The sequence below is a fragment of the Cryptomeria japonica genome, chromosome 7, assembly GCF_030272615.1.
Source record: "Cryptomeria japonica chromosome 7, Sugi_1.0, whole genome shotgun sequence".
NCBI classification, from domain to species: domain Eukaryota; kingdom Viridiplantae; phylum Streptophyta; class Pinopsida; order Cupressales; family Cupressaceae; genus Cryptomeria; species Cryptomeria japonica.
The window spans coordinates 742,591,990-742,616,617 of NC_081411.1; the positions used below are offsets into that span (position 1 = coordinate 742,591,990).

The following is a 24,628-nucleotide window of genomic DNA, read 5'->3' on the forward strand; positions in this document are numbered from 1 at the left end:
AAATTTGATATTTTGATGATTACTTTCCACATTTAGAATTTCAAAAAGCCAAAGAAGGGAATATTCCTTCTTGTCGCGCCGCTTTTGTTTCCACCAAAAAGCTTTTCGGATTAGTTTGAAAAGAACTTATGAACCTTGAACCACCCGAACATGAGGTTCAATGGTTCAAGTTCATTTAAGCAATAAAACAGTAACGGTCGGCACATAAACAACACCGGGAATGAGCGACAAAGAAAAAGGAATAATTAAAGTGAACCTTGAACCACTTGAACCGCTTGAAATTTGGTTCAAGGTTCAAGACTGCATATCAACTTAACATAAAAAGAAAGGCCCGCACTTGTCATATAACAATACATTGCCGCAACCCATTAAAAAGGCATTATTGAACCTTGAACCCTTGAACCACTTGAACACAAGGTTCAATGGGTTCAAAACTTCAATGACCAAACACCAAAAGTGAACGCGTTTGAAATTATGGTAACGAAGACCAGAATGATTGACTTTTTCTTTTTTAACACTACGCTTTGAACCTTGAACCTTTGAACCTTTTGAAAAAGAGTTCAATGGTTCAAGTACGAAGAGAACAAATGGCCCGATAGAACAAAAGGCACAAAAAGACAATCCACAAGTTGGAATATAGTTTTTTTAAAAGGAAAACTTACGGGTGGACTAACACAAGGGAAAGTAATAAATTAGTATCTACATGTTCACTATCATAGATGATAAAAGATTGCATACTCTATAATTCATGCACATGAAGTTGGCATTTGCAATTGTTTCCATGAGTTTGAAGATTTGGGAGAGTAGGAATGGGACCACAAAGCTTTAACCTTTCATCATATCATGAGAAGATATGAAGAGTTAGTAGAAAAGATTTTTGTAAGACTAAACTTGATGAGAGAGTTTTCCAGAAGCCTACCAGAAATATGAGAATAATCCAAAGGAGTCTTTCCTTGAAGAACATGCTCATATATTTATATTTTACATATTCGCTAGAACACACAAGCATGTGTTGGTAAAAAGCAATTGAAATTGATTGTTGAAAGTTGGATGGTTATGCTTATATTCAATTTCACGTTAAAGGTGTTCCTATTGATGTCATCATGCCATAGGAAACATGGATGGAAGTATGATGAGCATCCCTTCACCATGAATGTCAAAGAAGGAGAGTTACAACTAAGAGAGAATGATGGCATTGATGTCAAGAGGAAGAATTACGGAAGGAACTTTCAAAAGAAACATAAGCTTGAAAATGGAGCAAATTGCATCAAGGATCAAGGTAGTTAAGGTGTCAGATGAGTAATCCAAATCTATGTTGAATAATAACAATAGAGAGAAGTGTATTGCCTCGGAAGGTAATAAAAGAGGAAAGCTTTAATGCGAGAAGCACTTGGAAAGAGATAGGTCATTTATAGTTTATAGAAGGTCGTGAGGAAATTAAAGTAAAAGAAGGTGAGAAGACTTGCACAAAGAAATCAAAAGCGATGATCATCATTTACTAGCCATTGATAAAGAAGGAAGAGTCAAGGATGCATAGAGAATGATGGATTAAATTCGAGGAGATGATCCAAATTTCTTTTGGACAGCCATAGAGGAAGCATGTCACCGAAATATCATAGAAACAAAGGGTGGAGAGTTAGAGAAAGAGTAGTATTAAAGCAAGGGGGAGCATTAGAGAATCTCCAACAGGGGTAGAAGTATATGTTTATTACATTTGATGTGAATATATGATCAAGTGTTTCCTATAATCCATTTGTGGATAGATGTTTCATGAACATTACCTTGCCATTGATGTCAAAGGGGGAGAAGATGAGTAAGGGCTACCACTGGATCAAGGAGGAGCATTGGAATAGGGGGGAGCATTGTTATTTACTTAAGAGGTTGCCATCAATGACAAAGGGGGATATTGTTGAAATTTGTCATTGATGTCAGAGATAATAAGCAACAATTTGTCTAAGATCAATATAGTTAACATGGTGACTTCCTTAACTTCATAATGCTCCAACTTTATGTGGAGTTTGCGAGTAGTAATGGTTGACTTAATGTTGTGCAGTTTGAAGACAAATCAACAAATGCATCAATCAAACATAATACAACTGACTTTGATGGTGCATACATAGAACAGTGATAGCAAACCATTAAGCAGCATCATGATCAATATGTTAATGCTGGCCGATGTAAAAATGTGTGATCTTAATTAAAGGTGCAATTTTAATAAGTCTTAAAGAGGTGTGATTTGACTTGTAACTAAGAGATATTTTTTTTAATAAAGTATACTTCAAAGGGTGCAATTCTTCAAAAGAATAATATGAATAAACAATGTTCTTTGTGAAGAGGTGTAACTTGCTTAATGTTGAGACTATTTATGAAGGGAGATGCCTCTAAGGATAATTGTCCCTCTTGAGAAGGTATAAATTAAACATTGTATAAGAGTTGGAGAATTGTTGTGAGTGAAAAAAGAAAATAGATCAAGCCTATACACCAGATCTAAGGAAGAGCCATTAATGAGAAGATAAATTGCAGATTTAGTGAGAAGAGTATGGGGAGTTTATAGCAGATTTACATGAGGAGATTGTGATCATATTCTTGGCAGATTTATGATCAGTTAGTAGCAGATTTAAGAAGGGAATTATCGCAGATTGAAGAAGAGTGCTATAGAAAAATTTGTGGAGGAATAGATTATCCATAATCTGTTTTAGAAGCAACATTGGTAAGGTGGAAATCTGAATGAGGTGTTGGTGCCTCTAGAGGGTTGGTACTCATGAATTGAATGAGGGGTTGGTGCCTCTAGTAGGTTGATGCCTACAAACTTTGTAAAAAGAAATTTATATAAAAACATTAATTTACCGTGGTCGTCTTCCATAAGGGTTTACATGTAAATAGTGTTATTGTGATATTCTCATGTGCATGATTATTGAAATTGAGTAAACATTGCTATTGTAATTGATTATGTTTAAATTGATAAAAGTTGTTATAATGATTCACCCCCATCCACAGTATAACCATGTGCTCATCAGGTTTGTGGCTGTTGTAACTTGTTTCCAACTACTTACAATTTGATTGGTGCTATATTTTGGAGGGTATAGCTTGTAGCATTGTTGTAGGACCATTTGGAACTCAAAGCTATTGCAATGAAGTTAAAATAAGTGTTTTGGATCCTTCATCACATAGGAGGAACAAAGTGATGCAACACGAACACAATGGTGCGTGCATAAGGCAGTCCTTGGCCTTGTGGAAGTATATGGGTGTTTTCAGACATTGGGAGAAACGAATCATTTGTCATCAAAGTGAAGAGGATCATCTTGAGAGTGGGCTGCATTCCACGTACTTCTAGATAGGATCGGGATGAAGCATTTAGGGATTCCATCACAAATTTTAGAGGTTTATTATTGTGGATCATTCACATTTCTTAGTGGCTAGATTGTTTTCTAAGTTGTAAAGGTTGCATACAAATGTTATGGGAAAGGGAGATGGGATATGTTGTACTTGTTGCCCGAATTTGTTTCACTTGACAAGAATGGGATCTAGACTTTATAGATACTACAACATGGTTCATAGCATCAGTATTGTGTTGATTGATCATCCCTATCCACAATCACTTGAGGCAAAACAAGTTTTGGAAAGGTGGATTGTCAAGTCCCCTTTATAGGAAGAGAGCCATGGAGAAAACCTCTAGCTTATCCTCATTTCTTGTAGGTTAAAGGACAAACCAAGGGAAATAAGTTTTTGTTTCATTTCAAATGGGGCTTAAAATTTTTCATTCAAGGTGCAACTTAAATAATATTATTTTTATAATAAAGTGTTTTCAACATTGATAAAATAAAAAGTATTTTTAAATACATCAAATAAAATAAAATATAAAGTATTTATTAATACTTAATAAAATTGGACCCATGGGCTCAATTGAGTGCTACAAAAGGAAATGGGTTGGAATCATTTGGCATCTCATGTTTTGTCATCATTTTGCCATTCAATTTCCAAAATTTGATATTTGTGTGCAAATTTCCATATGAGAGTGAAAACCGTTGTTTGTTTTGGAGATTTTGAAGGATGAAACCCTTAGGCTATTTTGGAGATCTTGGAGGACAAAAACACTCACGGCTTTCTATGGTTGGAATCTTGGATTGAGGCAAAAAACCCTCATATCCATTTAGACGAGTCTACCCAAGATTGCATTGAGCTCATTGATTGTGACTAGATTTGACATTAATGATTGAACAATGCCCCTTGTAGTTAATAGTCATGATTGGATCATGCTCATGATTCGTTTTTGTTTTGTGTTATAAATCTTTTGTAATGGATGTCTCCATGGTTGTTATGGTGATTTAGGGAAATATGTAATTGTAATTACATGTTTTCTCTTGCCACATTTGTTGGCATAATGTTACAAGGGTTTGGTGTGTGTGTGATATCAAAATGCTGGAGGACATCCTACTTATTTTTGGAGAGTATTTTGTTTTTTAGAGGTAGTTGCAGATGTAGTTTGTGGCTAATACAATTAAGTAGCTAGTTTACTCGTTACTTTTTATAATACACATGCCATTTTGTTTGGAAGAACTTTGCTGGTCATAAATGATGACCCGCGACCTCTATTTTTCCATCTTTTTTTGGTTCTTGGGGCCCAGAACATATGTCGACTTACAAAGACTTCTATTGATTTGAAATGCTGACTTTTATCTTCTTTTATATTTGAAAAGCGTGCAAGATTCAGATTTTTTTTTATTTCTCTCTTTATTGAAATTAATTTGATCTTGGTATGCAGATTGTATCCTATTTATTGGCTTTAGTAGATGATTCTGAGGGAAAATCTGATTCATCGAGGTATATCTTGTTATAGCCTTAATCTTAGTTTAGGAGGCATGATTGACTATATAGTACTTACCATTAAGCAATCAAAGAATTTTCATTTAACTTGTTATGTTCATGTTCTTAATGAGAAATGCAAATGCAAGACAGTTTTACTGTGTCCGTAGAGATTCCATGGAATTTGAATGTGATATTAAAGTAACTTTTTTGGTGCTTTTCTAATATAAAGAGTGATTTCTTTGACAACTGATTGTGCTTGTAGGTTTATTTCTATATGTCGTTGTGGAATTGGACTTTCAGAGGAAGATCGATCCATACTACAGTCGAAGCTTGCTCCTTTCCTCTCGTTAGTAATCTCTGAATATTTTCATCTCCACATTAATGAATGTGTACATTTCAAATTAACTACCTTTGGTAATTTTACATTTATTTATTGTTTAAGCTTGCAAGTGATGTCTACATTCAGATCACGGAATGTCTGGAGATGAGCATTTTGATTTTGAATTGATGTTTGTATCTACTTCATGAAATAGTTGAGCAAAGGAATACCAATTTTAGTGTTCTTGTTTTGCAGGGTGAATAACAAGAGAGGCAGGCCTCCAAGTGGCTGTAAATATTTGGTGACAAATAGTCGGTATGAGCGTCCAGATGTTTGGGTTTCAAAACCGGAGATGTAAGGATGACTTTTGTTAAGTTTTCAAAAGTCCTTTTAATCTACATTTTATAAATTTGCAAAATTATTAGAAACTGATTTCTTGTTAATATTTCCTCCTTATTTGACTACACTTTATAATTATTTATCTCTTTGGATTTTTGTATCTCATTTGTTTTGGTTAAGGTATGGCTTTTTTAACAATTGTTCTCTCCCTTTTACACAACATTGTTCTTAAATGCTCTTTGAACTTGGTTGATGTTTTCAATTAGTTGGACACATCATTTTCATCAAAGTGTGGCAAGGTAACTGTTGTCATTTTATGACACCCTTGGTCCATCAGTGAGAACCGATCAGAGATATGTTCCATGGACCAGCGCTGCTCTAATTGATCAAAGAGAAAAGCAGTGGAATTATGAAGTGTGAAGTGTTGTCTTGTCTGGAGGAAGTTCCTTTTCCCTTCCCCGAAACTTCGGAACCATTTGGTTCCGAAGTTCCTTCCTTGCCTTGATGAATTGGGGGAGAGGTTGTGCAACCATTTCAAGGACAAAAGTGATCATCTATCACTTTTGGAGCAGTTGACTACAATTAAGAGGGCACCTCATGAGTTCATGGGAGATTTCAATTTCAGATTCCATAAGACATGGAATAGAATTCCTTCTCTAGTGAAGCCATCTCCAAATCATGCCTTCTTGTATTATCTGAGAGCTCTCAATAGCGATATAGTTGTCATGATACAATCAATGGGTGGAGCCTCTCTACCTGGTGCATATGACATAGCCATAAGGGCAGAAAATTGTTTGATACAGGCTGGGAAGATAGCTCCAAAGCCTCCAATGCCTCTCTTCCCAGAAGCTCCTACTCAACAACCCACCTTGGCTCCTATCCACATGGCATCCGCAGGTCAACCATCCACATCCTCTGCATCCCCTAATGAGCTCCATGAGGTCAAGACTCTATTTAAGCTTTAGCAATGAGTTGGTGACACTAAATAGGTAACAAGCCCAACATAGAAGACCTTATCAACTACAAAACCAGAACTATTAGTAGAATAGGCCACCCTTTCAAGGGCAAAACCAATGGAGCAACGCCAGGCCTTTGAATAGTGTGAACCCCACAGTTGCAAGCAACTCAAAAGTAATGGTGCCAATGGAAAACAACCTCGCCCAAGACCAAGATTGGTGTCAACCGTGCAATCAGCCACACAACCAAAGTGCATGCCAAAATGAAGCGTTTGCCCAAGCTTTAGTGGTGCAGGATGAGCCAACCACCTCTGGCCAGCAATATGATGCAAATCAGCCTAGTGTTGGCACTCAGGCTTACTTGCAAGGGGATTCTACCTTTGTCAATTGGGAGGAGGCAAAATTCTATGGTATGAACCAAACAAAAGGTGATACAAGGTCAAAGAAGAGAGCCCAAGGGGCAAAGGTAGACCTTGTAGCCTCAAAGGGGCCTCTAAAATCAGTTGGTGTTCCTTTCAATATAGTAGATCAGATGAAGAAGGCCAACCTCAATGTCACTATGTGGGAGGCCCTTTCCATCCCATCTCAAAGGGATCTGCTCAAGGAGGCACTGAAGGACATCAATCAGTCAGGTGATGAGGCAACAGTAGCAGAAAGGCAATCCCCACTGGTTTGGTACAACCCATGGAGGAGGAAGATTCAAGCAAGATCAGCAAACCTGCACCCTTCTATCTCTCCTTAATCATAGGAGATAACTTAGTTCACAACTGCATGATAGATTTAGGAGCTAGTATCTTAGTCATGCCTAAGAAGGTAGCTGATCTTCTTGGCATAGAATATGAACTTGTGACTAAGGGAGTGGTCCAATTGGATGGCACTTTTATTAAGACAGTCGGGGTGGTAAAAAATTTGAAGTTAACCTTGCATGCAAGACCACTATGGAGATCAAATCATGCTGTTCAACTCCAACAAGTTGCCTAAAGGTCCAGTTACCTTGGAAGGCATTTTCAACTTGGATGATCAATCGAAGAAGAAGATGAACCTGGCTGCAAAGAAGGGTGATTACAAGCTAGTTATTGTTGTCGAGGGTAGGTCTATAAACTTGGGCAAGGTATGTTCCTCAACCGAATAAGAGGCCTTTGTTGAGCTTTGTCAAAAATATGATGACATAGTTGCTTGGACCTTTGAAGATTTGAAGGGTTTTGACCCTAGCCTAGCCCAACATACTATAGAGCTAAACCTGGATGCAAAGCCAGTTAGACAGAAGCAAAGGCCAATAAACCCCAAGATTGAGCCACTAATGAGGAAGGAGTTGACCAAGCTCATAGAAGCCAATATCATCTTCCCTATCAAGCACTCCTCCTGGGTGGTCAACCTTGTCCTTATAAGGAAGAAGAATGGGGGAATTAGACTACGTTTAGACTTTAGGGACCTCAATAGAGCCTTCCTCAAGGATCATTATCCCCTTCCCTCCATGGAGCAGATTCTCCAAAGGTCGGTGGCTCAGAAAGATTTTCATTCTTGGATGGGTTTCAGGCTACAATCAAATTTTAGTCCAAGAATCAAACCAATACAAGATTGCATTTACTACTAAGTGGGGTACCTATGTTTATTGCAAGATGCCTTTTGGGCTAACCAATACAGGTGCGACGTTTCAAAGAGCAATGGACATGGCTTTCAAGGGTGTATTAGCAAAGTTTGTGCTTATATACCTTGACGACATAACTGTTTATTCAAAGCATGCAGCTGACCATCTTGGTCATCTTGAGCAGGTGTTCATGAAATGCAGGGAGTATGGTGTGTCCTTAAACCCTAGCAAGTGTGTATTTTCTACTGATCAAGGAAGATTGTTAGGACACATTGTATCCAAAGATGGCTTGACCATTGATCCAGAGCGTGTAGAGGCTATTCTTTCTCTCCCACTCCCTAGTCACAAGAAAGGACTGCAAAGTTTCCTTGGTAGGATCAACTTTGTGAGGAGGTTCTTTCCCAACCTTGCCACCATGGTAAAACCCCTCACCTCCATGTTGAAGAAAAATTTGGTTTTTAGTTGGACCAAGGAGGGGAGGGCTGACTTTGAAGAGATTAAACAAGCAATTTTTCAAGCCCCTACCCTTTTGAACCCTAACTATGAAAGGGATTTTATCCTCTATGCCTGGGGAGGAGAATCCAACATCTCAGTTGTCTTAACACACTTGAACAATGATAATCTAGAGCAACCAATTGCTTTCTTTAGTGAAGGGTTAAAGGACAATGAGCTTAAGTATAGCTATGTAGAGAAGCAGGTCCTCACTGTTGTAAGGTCATTAAAAAAGTTCAGACACATGTTGTCTAACAACAGGATCCAGCTCTTAGTTCCACATGCAAGTGTCAAGGATTTCCTTCTAAACAAGGACATCAACGAGAAGAGGGCTGGGTGGATAATGAAGGTCATGGAATATGACATCAACATCAATATCACTAAGCTTGTAAGACGTAGGGGCTTATGTGAACAACTTGTCTCATCTTCTGAGACTACTTCAGAGGTCGCCCTTGTGTTACAGGAGGATCAATCAACTAGCAGCGACACTCAATTCAGTTGGGTAAGTGACATGACCATCTTCTTAATGGAAGGTAGATACCCCCAAGTTCTGGACAAGACCAAAAGAGGGCATTTCAGGTTGCAGTCCATCCCCTATGTCTTCGTGGATGGCACCCTTTTTCGAAGAGACTCTAATGGAGTCTTGTTAAGATGTATCGAGCAAAATCAAGTCAGCAGATTGTTAGAAGAATTTCATGATGGCTCTTCAGGGGGCCACTTCTTTGCAAGGACTACAACTATCAAAATAATGAGGCTGGTTATTACTGGCTATCCTTATTCAATGACTCACATAGATGGGTGAAGAATTGCAAGAAATGTGCTTTCTTCTCTAGAAAGCAAAGACTAGCTGCCCTACCTCTTCACCCCATCCGAGCAGATCAACCATTCGCACAATGGGGTTTAGACTTCATTGGCTTGATAAATCCACCTTCTAGTGCTTGTCACAAGTGGATCTTGGCCGCAACAGACTACTTCACTAGGTGGACAGAGGCAGTTGCATTGAGGGATGCCACTGAGGCCTCAGTATTGGAATTCCTTGATGGAATTGTGACAAGATTCAATGTTGTCTCCACCATCATATTAGATAATGCCAAGGCATTCGTTGGAACCCAAATCAGTTCTTGGGCAGTGAAGCATGGTGTATACTTGAAGACGTCATCCAATTATTACCCTCAGGGTAATGGCTTAGTTGAATCTTCAAACAAGAACCTCATCAGGATAATTAAAAGGACGATTGAAGACAACTAGAGGGCATGGCATACTAAGTTGAGGACAACCTTATGGGTTTACAGAATCACACCCAATAGGGCGGTCAGTAACTCCCCTTTTATGCTGGTATATGGGAAGGAAGCAAGACTCCCAACTTCCCTAGAGTTACCCTCTTTTGAAGTACCACATCAGTTGGAATTGACAGAGAATAATGCCATGACAGTAAGGCTAGCAAAGCTGATGGAGTTGGAGGAGGTTAGAGGTCAGGCTATGCATACGCTTGAGACTCATCAAGAACAGATCAAGAGACGTTTTGACAAAAAGGCTACTAATAAGGTCTTCAAAGAGGGAGATCTAGTTTTGAAGTGGGATGTAGACAGAGCCAAAGCTGGGCGACACTCCAAATTTGATGCTATTTGGAGTGGTCCATATGTCATCACTAGTTGCAAGGAGGCCAATGCATTTCATCTCTCCAGGCTTGATGGCGAAGTTCTTCCAATCCTGGTGAATGGGATTCATCTCAAGCCCTGCTTCTAAAGAGGGTGTTGATAACTATGTAAATATTAGACTAGAAGTTGTTTTGCTTTCATAAGTGCTTTGGCACCTGTCTCGTTCTCCTTAAGATAATGTGTGCTCTAGTTTCCAATTTCCCTCCAAGTGATGGCGCACACATGTTTTGAGTCTTTTCAATGACTCAGTGCCCAATGGATGCTCAAGGCTTCTGGACTTCATGCTTAGCAGGCAAGCATCCCGCAGAGATCGCCAAAAATGTTGTCATTTTATGACACCCTTGGTCCATCAGTGAGAACCGATCAGAGATATGTTCCATGGACCAACGCTGCTCCAGTTGATCAAAGAGAAAAGCAGTGGAGTTATGAAGTGTGCAGTGTTGTTTTGTCTGGAGGAAGTTCCTTTTCCCTTCCTCGGAACTCCGGAACCCCGTGGTTCCGAAGTTCCTTCCTTGCCTTCTCTCTAGTTCCCTGGAACTCCAGAACCTCGTGGTTTCGAAGTTCCTTCCTTGCCTTCTCTCTAGTTCTTGGAATTCCGGAACCCCGAGGTTCCGAAGTTCCTTCCTTGCCTTCTCTCTAGTTCCCCGGAACTCCAGAACCCCGAGGTTGCGAAGTTCCTTCCTTGCCTTCTCTCTAGTTTCCCGGAACTCCGGAACCCCATGGTTCCGAAGTTCCTTCCTTGCCTTCTCTCTAGTTCCTCGAAACTCCGGAACCTCGAGGTTCCGAAGTTCCTTGTCTTCTCTCTAGTTCCCCAAAACCTCGGGGTTTCAAAGTTCCTTCCTTAGCCTCTTTTCAATTCCCTGGATCCCCGGAACCCCGAGGTTTCGAAGTTCCTTGCTGCCTCTCCTTTCTCCTTCCCAAAACTCCAGAACCACGAGGTTCTGAAGTTCCTTCCTTGTTCCCGCAACTTGGGCAACCTGTGCTTCCGAAGTCTTCCCAACTTCCTTCTGACTTGCAACACTTCTAGATGGTGTGATTGACACTCAAGGTTTTTAATGCTCCAACAACTCTTGCAACCAGTTTTCTATATAAGGCTGTTAGGCCTCATTGTAAAGGGTTCTCTCCCTGTTGGCTTGAGCTATTCTATGCTCTTTCACTTCTCTTAAAGACTTGTATATTTTTGCATTTCTGCAACTTTAAGTTTGGCCATTGGCCTTTGAATAAATTGAAATTACTATTCTTGCCTTTCTTCAACTAATGAATGTTGTGTATGTGTTCTTACCTTTATTATAAGTGTATGTTTGTGGCTTTCTTTCACATATATGCTGTGTTAACCTATTTCTGGGTGTGACTTGTGGGAAGCCTTCTCCCCTCTTGACATTCAGCAAATTCTAACCTCCATACATGCTTTGAGGTCATTCATGTAGCTGAAGTTTGTGCATCTCCTGGGTGTTTCAGTTGATTCTTTGTGCCATTTCGGGTGGGAAGAGAAACATCTCTTATCTTGGTGCATCACCTCATTTCATATTAAGCATTTATCTCTTCCCTTTTCGTTTGCAAGCTGTTAGGATAGGTTTAGAAGTAAGATTTGAAGTGTTGAGTTGGTTCAACACCTGCACTTGGATTGAGAAGGAAGCCAACCTTCTTCGGATATTCAACCCCCTTGCGCAAGGTTCCACACTTCAGGGTTGTTTCCATGTTTCATGAGGTTGTTGAGTTGATAGCTCAGCAAGGGTGCAAGCTTTTGTGATAACAGTAACCTTGCTCAAAGCCTATTGGAAATCTCTCTGCCCTTGAGACGCCTTGTGCTTTTATTTGCCTACTGAACTTGATCTTTGTTTCTTTTGATTCATGAAGTGCTCCAGAGTCAACATATCTTTGACTTCATGTGGTAGGGTCATATACTCCATATAGGGTAGTCTAATCTCAGCCATGGAAATCTGTGGTTCATGCTCCTAAACCCACGTCACCTCCCTACGAACAAAAATCGGCTGTAGGGGTCTAAGGATTTAACTTGTAGAAGTAGTTGATTCACGTGAACCATTATTCTGTCCATTTCCACCTTGGGTACAACTCGTCTCACCACTGCAAACAGTATGTGTAGATGTGGTATTCTGCCCCATCTGAGCTAGGAGTTGCGATATCATTTCCATCATCGTGTCAAATTTTTGCTCTGCTCTGGTATTAGGATTGACTGACCCAACACGCCCTTTTTCTTTCTTTGCCATGGTATATGTAAAGCTCTCACTATCACTGGAAGGACTCTTATAGGTGCCAATAATTCTTAAAATTGTATCACCCTTTGGAATCTATGGTGGCTGCCACTGAGTGGGTTTCCTGGTGCAAGTCTGGTACTCTTTTTCACTCATAAATCACTCGGTTCAGAGGCTGGTAGGAAAACACTGTTCTGCTACCACTGAAATGCCCCACCCCTTTCTGACTTTGAATATGTTTCTTTTTTTTTGTTTTCTAAATATTTTTTTGTTTTTTTTGTTTTGCAATTATTGAAAGAAATATACTTATAGGAAACAAAGGAGAAAACAACTTCTAAAACACTATTAAATAGCTAACTCCACAAATTCCATAATTTTTATTGCATTAATTATTAATTACATACCCAATTGACATGCTTAGCTATGAAAGATGTAGGAATGATGAAGTATGACTGCTGGATTAATTTTGTACGACCAAAACTGAGTCTTAAAAATTGGCAAATTACTGTCATTGATTTGCTAGGAAACCCTTGTCAAAATATGCCTTTCAAATGCCCCAAGAATCTCACACTAGACCCTCTGAAATGGTACGGTTTGCACTAGAAACAGTACGGCTAGAGAAATGAATGGCACTGCCTGCAATCAATGCGTTCAATCGCCTCAAATCTGCAATCATTCGTTACTTCCAAATCTGCTCTCAATTACTCTGCAAAACTCTGTCAATCCTTCTCTTGCAATCCTTGTAATGAGATCACCTCAAGAACACCTCAGAGAGATCTTTCACTCTCGCAGATGTCAAATCTTGTGAAAATTTCCATCTCCACAAGCTGCTGGTTCAAACCCTTGCTCTAGCTTTCAAGCCAAACTCTCCAAAATGATTTTCCTGTGAATGAAAAGAAATGGGTGCTCAAGTTCTATTTGTTTCTTCTTTACAAAAAAACCCACCTAAAATGAAATTATACTTTAGCTTCATAACCTTTTAATATTTCACTTATAACTCCCTAGATTAGGCACCCAACATGAAATTAAATAAAAATATAAATGGCGCCCACTCACATAGTCTCTTTTAATAAATTAAAATAACATTAAGTTACTTTATCTTTTCTTTAATATAATGTTATTTTAATGTTAATGGTCTAGGACTAATATATTGCAAATGAATATCAATTATGGCATCCAACTGACCTTCCAAACATAGAAAGTCTCGCAATTGACCATGTTGGCAGGCCTCCTATGGCTTACTAAAAATAGTATGGTCCTGTGACTTACTAAAAATAGTTTGGAATAATAAAATACATTTTAATGCTCCAACAAAACCCCTACAAAGACATCCAATCTTTGGACGGGTTCTTTAACCACTCAATTAGCCTATGTGTTGGTGTTTGTTTAATCATCTACCAAACATTAGAATAAAGTATTCAAAGATAATTTATCCTCTCCAAAAATCACCGTGTATGCTAAGATTGCTATAAAATCATATGGCGATTCCAAGGTTTCTTTTGGCAGGTCTTGACGTGTGGATAAGCTCAATGGGCATTGTGATTTGCTGGTAATACACAAAGGGACTTACGCTTGAATGAATTGTCAACAATTAAAGCTCTCTCTCTTTCTTTCTTTTTGGGATTTTCGGGGTTTTAAGACTTTCAAAAAAAGGACAAAAGGGATAGTGGTTGAGAGATATACTCTAATCCTATGAATTCTAGACACGGTATTGATTCGGTGAACTCAATAAACCACTCTTTGATTCGCCTCACTTAAGACAAGTACACAAAGTGGATGCAATCTTCAAGGGATGTGTTTTGATCCGAAGTTTAAGCATACACAAAATGGAAAGCTCAGACTAACTTTGCATAGTGAATGAAAATCATCCATTCACCAAAAGTATGAGCAGAGATACACCATAAACTAATACTTATCAGATCTTTCATTCATCTAACAACATAAAATAAATTCTAACTAATGTGTTGAAGAAATTGAAAGCCTTGCTAAATCACTCAAACAATAGGGATTACAAAGCCTTAAGAGAAAGCACACATGTAATATATTATTTGAAAAATGACCTTCATGCAACAATATTTCAAAAACTTCACACTCTCCAAATGAGAGGAGGCAACCTTATATAGTAGTCTAGAAATTAAGAACGATTGAGATCGAACAATGATCGAGGGTTCAAATTAAAAGTTGAAAACCCTAATTAGGGTTTCTCCAAACTCTAACAGTTAAAATGAATAGGAAGGAGACAAGTGGCGCAACTGCTATTCTCACTGAGGTGAGTGTCCAGATTCCTTTTTTGTAGATTTGATGTATTCGGACACAAGAAGTCGCACCTCCATGGTGACACTTGGCAAGTTGCTAATTTGGAAGTCGACCATGTCCACATCATTAGTACAGGTGGCGAGTATGCATTCCTAGTCAACTGCTTGTGCAAGGAAATTCTCATCAATGAGGAGAAAACTTGAAATTCTAAAGAAATCTCCTTTGAGAATCGTTCCTGAAACCTTAAAAAAGTTTGATTGGATTCTAGCTCTCAGATTTTCGGCGCACAAATGTTTTTCTCACACCAGCTTTCCCTGCCAGATTTCTGCTGCCACTTGAAATACCTTATCTTGAATATCCTTAACAATTTTCTTGACTTTCAAACACTTGGCTTCAAATTTCTTCAAGGTTTCAACCCTGGTTATCAAAGTAAAATACCAAGTGCTAAGGTCATATCTACTTCCTACTTGAATGACTCCTCCATCCACTAACTCCTACTGAGAAAGCCCTCGGATGATCTTCAACTGTGGGAGAACCATATTCTGAATTTCTTCGACTTCTTCCCAATTCTCAGACAAATCCTGAATTCTAACCAACAAAGAAGAGGTAGACTCATATGCTGATACCAGATTTTCAACAAGTGTATCTGCACGCTCTAAGTCCTTAGAAGTCCATTCCTTGGCTTCTCTAAAGGTAGCCTTCATATCATCATAGTCCCTTATGAATTCCTGTGGAAGAGGTGCAAGAGGAGCATCTGGTATTTCCCGATTGAGTGACTTCGTCAAGTGTATCACATACTTTTTCCACTACTCGTTCTCTTCTTCCAACCTTTCCTTTTCTCTACGTCTTTGTTCAACCTTTCCTTCAATGTATTGCAAGTATCATCAAACTCCTGAACTTCCTGGAGTTTGGTACTCTTTGCAAGGTTCACAGTGGTGAACTCATAATCTTTTGGGACAATATTATCCTGAGTTTTACCTTCTTTGGGTACAGCTATCTGTACTGATCTGAATTCTGCACTATCTCTTTGAATTAAAGAGAACTTCTTAGCTGGTTTGGGCGGTCTTATCTCAATTGGTTTATTCACCATAGCCAGGAATGCTGCTGTGTTCTCTTCTGAATGAGCTTCCTCAAGAGTGTTAGCCTATATTCTTTCTCTCAACCAATCTGGAATGGTTGATTGCTCCATGCCACTCTCATCAAATTTATCTTCAGTTTCCTTGGGCGCAGTGACAATGCCATCAAGGAATTCTCTCGAAGGCTCAGGTTCTTCAACTTCTACAGTCTTGGCAGAATTTGGCTCTTGAGCTGGTTCCATTATCTCTTCAACTGAAGGAGAAGGAACTCTTACCTCATTATCTCCCATATCAGTATTCATCTCTTGTTCATTAGCTGTAGTCTTGACTAGTGCAACGGATGCAACACTTAAGGTCGAATGACCTTCATCTGATTTATACCTTCTACTTGCATCTCCAACTATTTTCTTTCCTTTAACCCTTATAGAATTTTCAGTGGGTTCTTTCCTTTTCCTGGACCCAACACTTGACGAAACACCATGGCTTGAAGACATTGATTCATTGGTTCCCATGAGATCATATGTAAGATCGACACCTTTTGATCTAAGACCCTTTGTCTTCTTCATTGCCCACCGTTTTGAATACTTAATCACTGGTCTCATGAGGTCGCTCAAATCAGACCTCTCAGAATCTGACCAATCAACCAAGGCAAGAGGCTCATTTACCAATTTATCAAAGTGAGGCTGCTCAAACTTAGGATCATCCTCAAGCTGTTCTGCTACTCGAAATACTTCTGATACTCTAATCAAATTCAGGGGAAGTCTGGACCACAATCTCGTTTTGATTTCAAAGCTATCAGCTGCATTAGCTCTATAGTCTTCAAGATCAGGTCTATGCTCGAACATCTCTCCATCAACCTTTTTCATCCGGTGCAAAGCGTCAAAATGCCTTCTGGCCTTATACTGAAAGAATGGGTACCAAGAAAGCTCCTTTTCAACACTAGAGGCAGCTTGTGCTGATGAACATGTCTCCGATCCATTTCCAACATGAAGGGGAAAAGACTCTCCTGGCTTTTGCTTCCCTCTCTGAACAATCATAGAACTTTCAAGCTGCTTGATAGCTTCAAGCAACACTACTCTGTTGGTGGGATACATGGGTAACTTGTAAGGAAGTCCGGAGAGTCCTTGAATTCTCAGATAAGTAAATCTAGGGTATTGGATATACCAATGCCCGAATCTATTGACCAAATCTTTAGACTCCTGAGAGAGCCTCTGATGAAGACCACCTTGGAGCGTCTTGGTAATGTGCATCAAGAATGCATCGTTGACTCTCTTAAAGTGAAATTTTTCCTCCAAGTGCAGCTGTGGGTAGGAATCATAAACAGCAAACTGATTCTCCTTATTCCCCACTTCTCCTCTACAGGTGAGTCCTCTATATCTGTAAGTTCGAGCAAGAGAGTACACCAAATAATAACTCATATAAAATTTCTGTTCTCTTCACCATTCAATGCATAGTAGGCGGACTTCACCAACTTTGTGCACCTTATTCTCAATCAAGGGCGGACTTCACCAAAATCAGGAACCAAGGAGGGTGGATTTCAAGAGATCCACGCACCATGAGATCAAAACTTCGAATCTTCATAACTTGTGCAATTTTTTCTCAGATTTGCTTGAAATTTGAAATTCGTACATCTTTCATCCATTGAATTCCTTAGGATCCCTAAAATATAGGAAATTGGCGTTTTTGATCAAAACTTGAATTTTGAAGGAATTTGAAGATTGTTTTCAGTGCATCTCAGTGTTGGTAGTGCAAACCCTAGATCCCCTTTCAAAAATAGAAAAAGCAAACATCCCTAAAAAATAGGAAATTTTTTCTAAAAATAGCCATTTTGGGGATCATGCTTAAAGTGCCAAAAACAAAACTTCTTAAAAAAAGGAAAAAGCAAAAAGGCAAACTTTCCAAAAATAGAAAGTTGTCCATATCCACTCAAATGAATTGCAATCTTCGTCCTTTGGCCTTTCTAGGCACTTTGGCCTTTCTAGGCACTTTGATGGTGTCTAGACTCTGTTCCAACTTGGTTTGCACAAACTGACTTACAACTTCAAAACTCAGACCATTCAAAACTGACAAACTTGGCAATACCGATGCAGGAAGGTCACATGGCTCTAACAAAAACCCTAGAAAGCAGGAAAAAGGGAGGGTCCCCTTTTTCAATGGGGTGATGTGTGAAAAGGTCAGAACACTAGGGGAACCAAGTTTAATAGGCTAATCATATATATAATGATGATATTTAGGAAGAGGACATTACACTTTGTCACATCATTCCTTTGCTTGATGAATATGACAATGCTATAGTTTTATTTTTTTAGATATTATCATTACTGGAAGTGAAGAAGTAATATTATGTGCAGGTCATCTTTGCCTTCATAACATTTTATCGTCCTCTCAATTTGTAGTACAAAAACCCTCGGTTGCATAAAAACATCAGCTTGATGTTTATATGTAAAGCAATATTGCACCAAGATGTTCAAATGTTGTGACATCAAAATCTTGTTTATTGGGATTTTGTAATCTTATTTTGATATTATGCATATCTATACTAAAATTTGTTTTGTGTCTATGAAGTAGCTGAGATCAAAATTCATCAAACATCGATCCAGCTATTGTTAGGAATTTAGTAAAAGTGGAAGCCATTTTGAAGTGATCCAAGACTTCCATTGTGATTGAGGCAAGGAGTTTTCTAGAGGTAGTTCAATATTTGAGAAAGCTTATCAGATCATATTCCACTGTTGCAATGCTTTATGTTCCCTAATGGTAATTGGTAAGTTTTTTATATGGGGTAGAATTCAACAAAAGGCATTTGTTTAGTTGAAGTAGAAGATTAGCAAGCCATTGGTTTTGGCAATATGTAATTGCAACTACTGTTTTAGGTAGAGTAATGTCCGTACTTTGAAATATAATTTAATAATAATAATAAAATTAAAATTAAAAAGAATAAAAAAAAAAAAAAATTAAATTAAAATATAAGAGAATATAATTAAATTAATGAATGGTCAAAAGACATGGAAGGAAAAGTTGTGACTCCCTCAACAATGAGATATAAAAGGGAGAAGAGAACCTCATTTGAGAGGGGGATAATTTGGAAATGAAGTGCACATCTGCTTTAAATAAGAAGTGCGGATCTGATTATGAAAGGTTATGTCCCTTCCAAAGGATATAAATAATGAAAAGTTGTACTCTTTCAAAAGGTGCTAATGTTGAAAGGGTGTGTCTCTTGCCAAAGGGCATGCATGATGAAGAGGTGTGATCTCTCCCTCACATTGAGAGTGTAATGGCCTGCCCTCGTTGCACCTAAATTTTTCAATCTTCCTTAAGAGGAATTTTGTCAAACAGTTGGCACCCAATCTCTGATACCAGTGTAAGATTTTCCCCTGTTGTTCTTAATTTTATCCACTACAACTCAGAATAATTCTGTCAAACAGTTGCCATGCAAACTCCCATGTTCTGCTTTTTTACCATTAAGTGTAATGTTAATGGTTGTGTTGATACCTGGTGCATTTTGTTCTTTGTTTGCAAGCATTCATCCACTTAAGTATATAATATGTTCAGCAACATTGTCATACAATTTACATTCAAAGACAATTGCAATCAAGTCCAATTTTAGATTTAATTTAATTACTTCAATTCTCAGAAAATTACAGTCCACTAATTTTAATTTAACTCAGTATATTCCACAACACAGCTCCAATATATATAGTCTATACTTCAAATACAAAGTTCAACACAGAACCTGAAAATATCTGCCGCCATCTTCACTGCTGGGCGTCACTGTTACCAACATCACTGCTGGGCGTCACTGATGACCTACAGCAAAACCTTGTGAAGCAATAACAGCAACAGGGTGGCAATAATGCAAGTCGATGGCAAGGACCAATACTGCCAACATAACATACAAACCTCGTGACTTCAACAAGGCTGCATTTTAACCTGAAGTTACCACTTCCTGTATGGCTGGTAAATGATGGGAACACACCTCCAAATCGACCTCTAAGTAATGACAATATTCAGCCCGTGAAATTTAGCATAACCAATCACATTAATGACATGCGACTTCCAGTTGAGTGTTCGCAGCCCAATGTGATAAAGTCATTGCCAAAATAGTCTGTGTTGCCAAACTGATTTCAATTGTTCATAGCATAGTTGAACTACTCGTGACTCGGCTCGACTCGCCAAGCCCCTGAGAAAAAAACTTGGCAAAAACTCGGCAACGTAAAAACACGCTTAATTTTAATAAAAAATGCATTTTTTTTTGCAAAATTTAATGAGAAGATGCATCCAATGAATCAATAAATGATAACACAAAAGAAACAAGCTGATTCTAGATATATTTAAATGCAAAGTGTCTACAAAATCGCATCCTCATGAGGAATGCTGATGGCTGGAAGCAAAATAGTAAATAGTTTTTGTAAAACCAAAAGTAAATACATCATTACAAATTACAATTACAACTTCCTCTTCCCAGCTCTAGCTAAAACTATTTACTATTCCTCTTCCTCTTCCTAGTGGAGATCTTCCCAGTTCCGAGGGTGAGAAAAAGAGGGGTAGAGGGATAGGTCTAGATCTTGGTGGAGATCTACAAACGCACAATATTTGAAATTTCATCATTCATACTGATAGTTTCAAACTTTCAACTCTAAAATGTATAATACCAAGATTTCTTTAATGCTAATTATGTTGTTATATGGAGCCTAATCAGACTCGAAGGTTAAATTTTCCCTACTTCCATCAGCGCAGTTTCCCCCTATATTTTTTGACGGGGGTTTGGGGGCAGTGCCCCCAAGTTTGGGTCAAGGGGCATCGCCAAAAGTACTTTTATTATTTTATAAAGGCGTCGGGTGTTATAAAGTATAAGAAAGGAAAAAGACATATTGAAATGCCACTTATACTTAAATGTTATATTTCATGTGTATATTCTGATGAAGCGAATGAAACTGACTTGAAAAAACAAAAATTGATAATGTTTTGACATGTTTGGGCCTCTTTTTTTAGTCTAGCCGAGTTTCTTTTAAGAAACTCGGCGAGTTTTTATACGGCGAGATTTTGTTTTTGCTGCGAGTTAAAGTCAGAAAAACTCGCAGCTCAAAAACTTGGCGAGTGTGCCATCTATGGACTTCATAGTCTGCGTTGCCAAAGGAGAATGTTCCAGCTAAATAGTTGAGTCGCATAGCTGAATATATACACCATCAATATTTTCCTCCATGACTGTCATTTTTTGTAAATTCGCCCCATTTCAAGTTTCCTGTAGTCATCAAACTTTGTGTCTGTTGTTGCTCACTGTGTGCCATGCACTCCAAAAATGGTTACTACACAATGTTGAATGCCCTACTTCACACATATGCTGTGACTACATTCTGCGACTACTTCCTAGATGGGCTACATCTGCTATGCCAAATCCAGTTGGAACAATATACAACTTATCCAGAGCTGGGAAAGGATTGAATACTTGTCATATGCCAATTTGAAATTTTGAGAAACTTCCCAAACTTGGTTTTTCACAGGCAAGAGAAATGCCACACTTGAGGGATTTCTTCCCCAAATGCCCAGTCTCCTGAATTACTCCTGAGATATTCTTTTGATGTGGACTTGAAGCTGCATAGATACACTAGTTCCGATTGGGCAGGGTGTGTCAGTGATCAAAAGAGCACCTCTGGTTGTTGTTTTAGTTTGGGTTCTGCTATGATTTCTTGGTGCAGCAGAAAATAGTCTTCAGTGGCACTAAGCTCTACAGAGGCCGAGTTTATTGCAGCATGTGTGGGAGCACGAGAAGTAGTGTGGCTTTGGAAGCTTCTTGCAGGATTGTTTGGGCAATCCTTAGAGCCTACAATTATCCATTGTGATAATCAAAGTTGTGTAAAGCTCTCTGTCAATCCCATGTTTGATGACAGAACAAAGCATGTAGACATCAAGTATCACTATGTTAGAGACATGGTGGAAAGGAATGCTATTTAGTTGAGATACTTTAGTACTGATAAGCAGACAACATGCTTTCTCACCAAGCCTCTCTCTAGGTTAAAGTTTGTGTACTTTCGAGATAAGCTTGGTATGGAAGAGAATGATTCCCTAGCTGAGATTGAGTCTCAGCATCATTGATCTATTTCCATTTCATACTAATGCATTTTCTCTTTGAGAGAGAAGTTTAAAGTTTAAGCTCTTGTTAATGCATTTCTCTTTGAGAGAGATTTGAGGTGAAAGCCCTTATTTCCATCCTTTAGGATGAGCCATGGTGGATCCAACCTCTGGGATGAGTTATGGTGGATGTCATGTGTGTGACACCATGACAACATCACGTGAGAGAGTTCGTGATGATTTTCTTGGATTTGTGTGTTCACCCTCTAGGATGAGCCATGGTGAATATCATTGTGAGGTGACGATCTCACAATGATGAACACTTGTGCATTTTACCATCATTGTGAGGTGATGATTTCACAATAATGGTTGATATCACGGTGAGGTGATATCTATTCTTACACCATCCATGGGAGAAGCCATGATGGTTTATATCATGGTGAGGTGATATCTTTCCTTTCCACGTAAGGGAGTAGCCATTGTGGTCAAACATCACGATGAGGTGATATGCTATCACGATGAGATGATAAGCTTCTTTCATACACATGAGTGTAGTCATTGTGTTAGTCATCACGATGAGGTGATGTGACTTGTAGACATCTAGAAGGATTCCTCCCTAGCTAAGAGGGAGTGTTGATGATATAGTGTCGGTAGTAATCCTACAGGCTGACTAACTCAGACCAAATATGTGAATGGCCTATCGGCCTTACATATTTGGTGTTTCGATTATTTGTATTTAGCCATTTTATACCTTAGCCGATTTCTTATGCATAATTAATAAGCAAATTAATGTTATTATAAATTGATATGTGTATAACCGATTAGACAATTATTATTAATGTTTGTTTTGTCTGCCAACTCATTATTGGAAGTGTGCGACACATTATGTATAGTCGTATCTCTCTGAAGACAGCCGACTCTTGGAGATCATCTCCTAATGGCAGATATATATGCAATGCGTTCTCCCCTTCATCGAAAAGGAGTCCGAATAGTTGAAGTTCATTGACAGTAAAACAAATGAACATATAGCATATTGGGTAAACACTTAAGCAGATCGAATATTCACAATTACAGATCGAAGTATCTTCACATCTCAGATCGATAGCTTCCTAAGTGGAAGTTGTCATCAGCAGATTGGCTATTCTATCACAGCAGATCAATATCCTTCAGCAGAGCGCGTTCACTCCATCAGCAGATTGCATTCTTCCATCTGCAGATCGCACATAATATATATATCAGACTGAATATTATATTCCATCCATTGGCAGTTCAGATAACGTATAGCAGTTTGGACTGCATACACTGGAATCTAGAGTGAATCGTTTTAATAGCCTCAAAGTGTGAAGCGAATGTATAAAGAGATCTTGCTATCAATCTGATCTAAAAAAAAAAAATAACATGTTTCAGGATTTGCATGTTATTCTGTTTAAATTCAGGCCTGAGTATTTATCTAAAATTTATATGGTTTTTTTGTATTATGTTGGGAAGAATTAACCTGCATATTGATTTGGACTTGGCTAATTCAGGTCAGTTGTGGTTCAAGTATCTTCAGAGAAGAGAGTATATCCAACTTCTGTAAGATTTTGCATAATGAACACTGCTTATTCTTCAATAATAGTTGCTCAGTGATTTTTTCAGATTTTATAGGGGGGAACTTTGGCCCTTTTATTAAGAACAATTTTATCTTGTGCAGACATTCAAAGCAGGATGGACTTTCAGATTTCCAAGAATTGTAAGGGTGAGATACGACAAATGTTGGTCTGAATCTCTTCAACTGAGAGGTTTGCTTATGTGACCTTGTTTCATCTCAGATTAGCAAGCAATATGACGTTAAATGCATTGGATCTTCTCTTCCCTTGTATAGAGTTACAATGTGAGACTTCTTCTTTTAACATTTTCTTTAAGTGGTCTGTTTGAACGTTCCATTGTTGGCTTGTCAGCATGAGCAAAATCTTTACACTGTCACAGTCAAAGAACCTTAAAAGTGTTCTGTCATTTGGTGTATATCTTTTTTGTCCATAGGTCTGATCAAGAATACAGAACAACTCATGTTAATAGAATATGCTAGTAAAATTTGGTTTAGTTCTATGTAGAATAGCTTTAATGCCAAATATTGGTAGAGTATCCATCAGAAGTGAGTGCTGTGACTTATCTGTGGATTTTGGAGGGTGCTGAATTTCATTGTTACTCGTATGAGTTGTGCTCATTGATGTAGGTGACTTGAATACTCAGCATAAATTACATATTGTAATTGCCATATTAAGAAATTCGAAGTATGGAAATGTGTTCTGGGATGCAATGTGATTTGCGATGCAAATCTATAGGTTTTCATCAATACATTTTTAAAAAATTTATGGCATGCGCTTGGTGACTCTGTTCATAGTTTTTTTCACTTGAAATTAGAAATTTTATAATTTTGTTTGCGACTTTGAACGACCTATAGGTTGTGAATTTATTTTTCACAATTTAATATCCTTGATTCTTTCCTATGCTGGAGTCTGAAAATTTGGAATTTTCATAGTTATAGTTCAAGTCTACAAGTTGTTTAAACTTGTGATATAATTAAAATCTTATTTAAACAACATGTGAGCTTGAATTTTAACAATTATACCTGTGGAAATTCAAGCCTATATATAGGTTGTTTAAACTTGCAATATGAACAAAATTTGATTTAGATGGCTTGCATGTTTGAATTTTCAGAATCATAACTGTCAAAATTCAAACTTGCAAGTCATTTAACTTTGCGATATGAACAGAATTTAAAAAATTCATATAATTCTAGTCTCAATAACCAATTTTGTATTAAATGACCTACAAGCTTGATGAGTTGGAGGTCTACATGGGTGTTGAGGGGAGAAT

General features: G+C 38.2%; 1 protein-coding gene across 2 annotated transcripts in view; it reads left to right on the top strand.

Moving 5' to 3' along the window:
• The window catches only part of LOC131071924 (DNA ligase 4), a 174,321-nt gene that overhangs the window by 69,592 nt on the left and 80,101 nt on the right, over positions 1-24,628 (top strand). For both annotated transcript variants that reach the window (XM_059207764.1, XM_059207763.1), the window contains exons 5-9: positions 4,763-4,821; positions 5,069-5,152; positions 5,381-5,479; positions 23,296-23,344; positions 23,463-23,550. In XM_059207764.1, the coding sequence (XP_059063747.1) occupies positions 4,763-4,821; positions 5,069-5,152; positions 5,381-5,479; positions 23,296-23,344; positions 23,463-23,550 (379 nt within the window). The remainder of the gene's footprint in view (positions 1-4,762; positions 4,822-5,068; positions 5,153-5,380; positions 5,480-23,295; positions 23,345-23,462; positions 23,551-24,628) is intronic.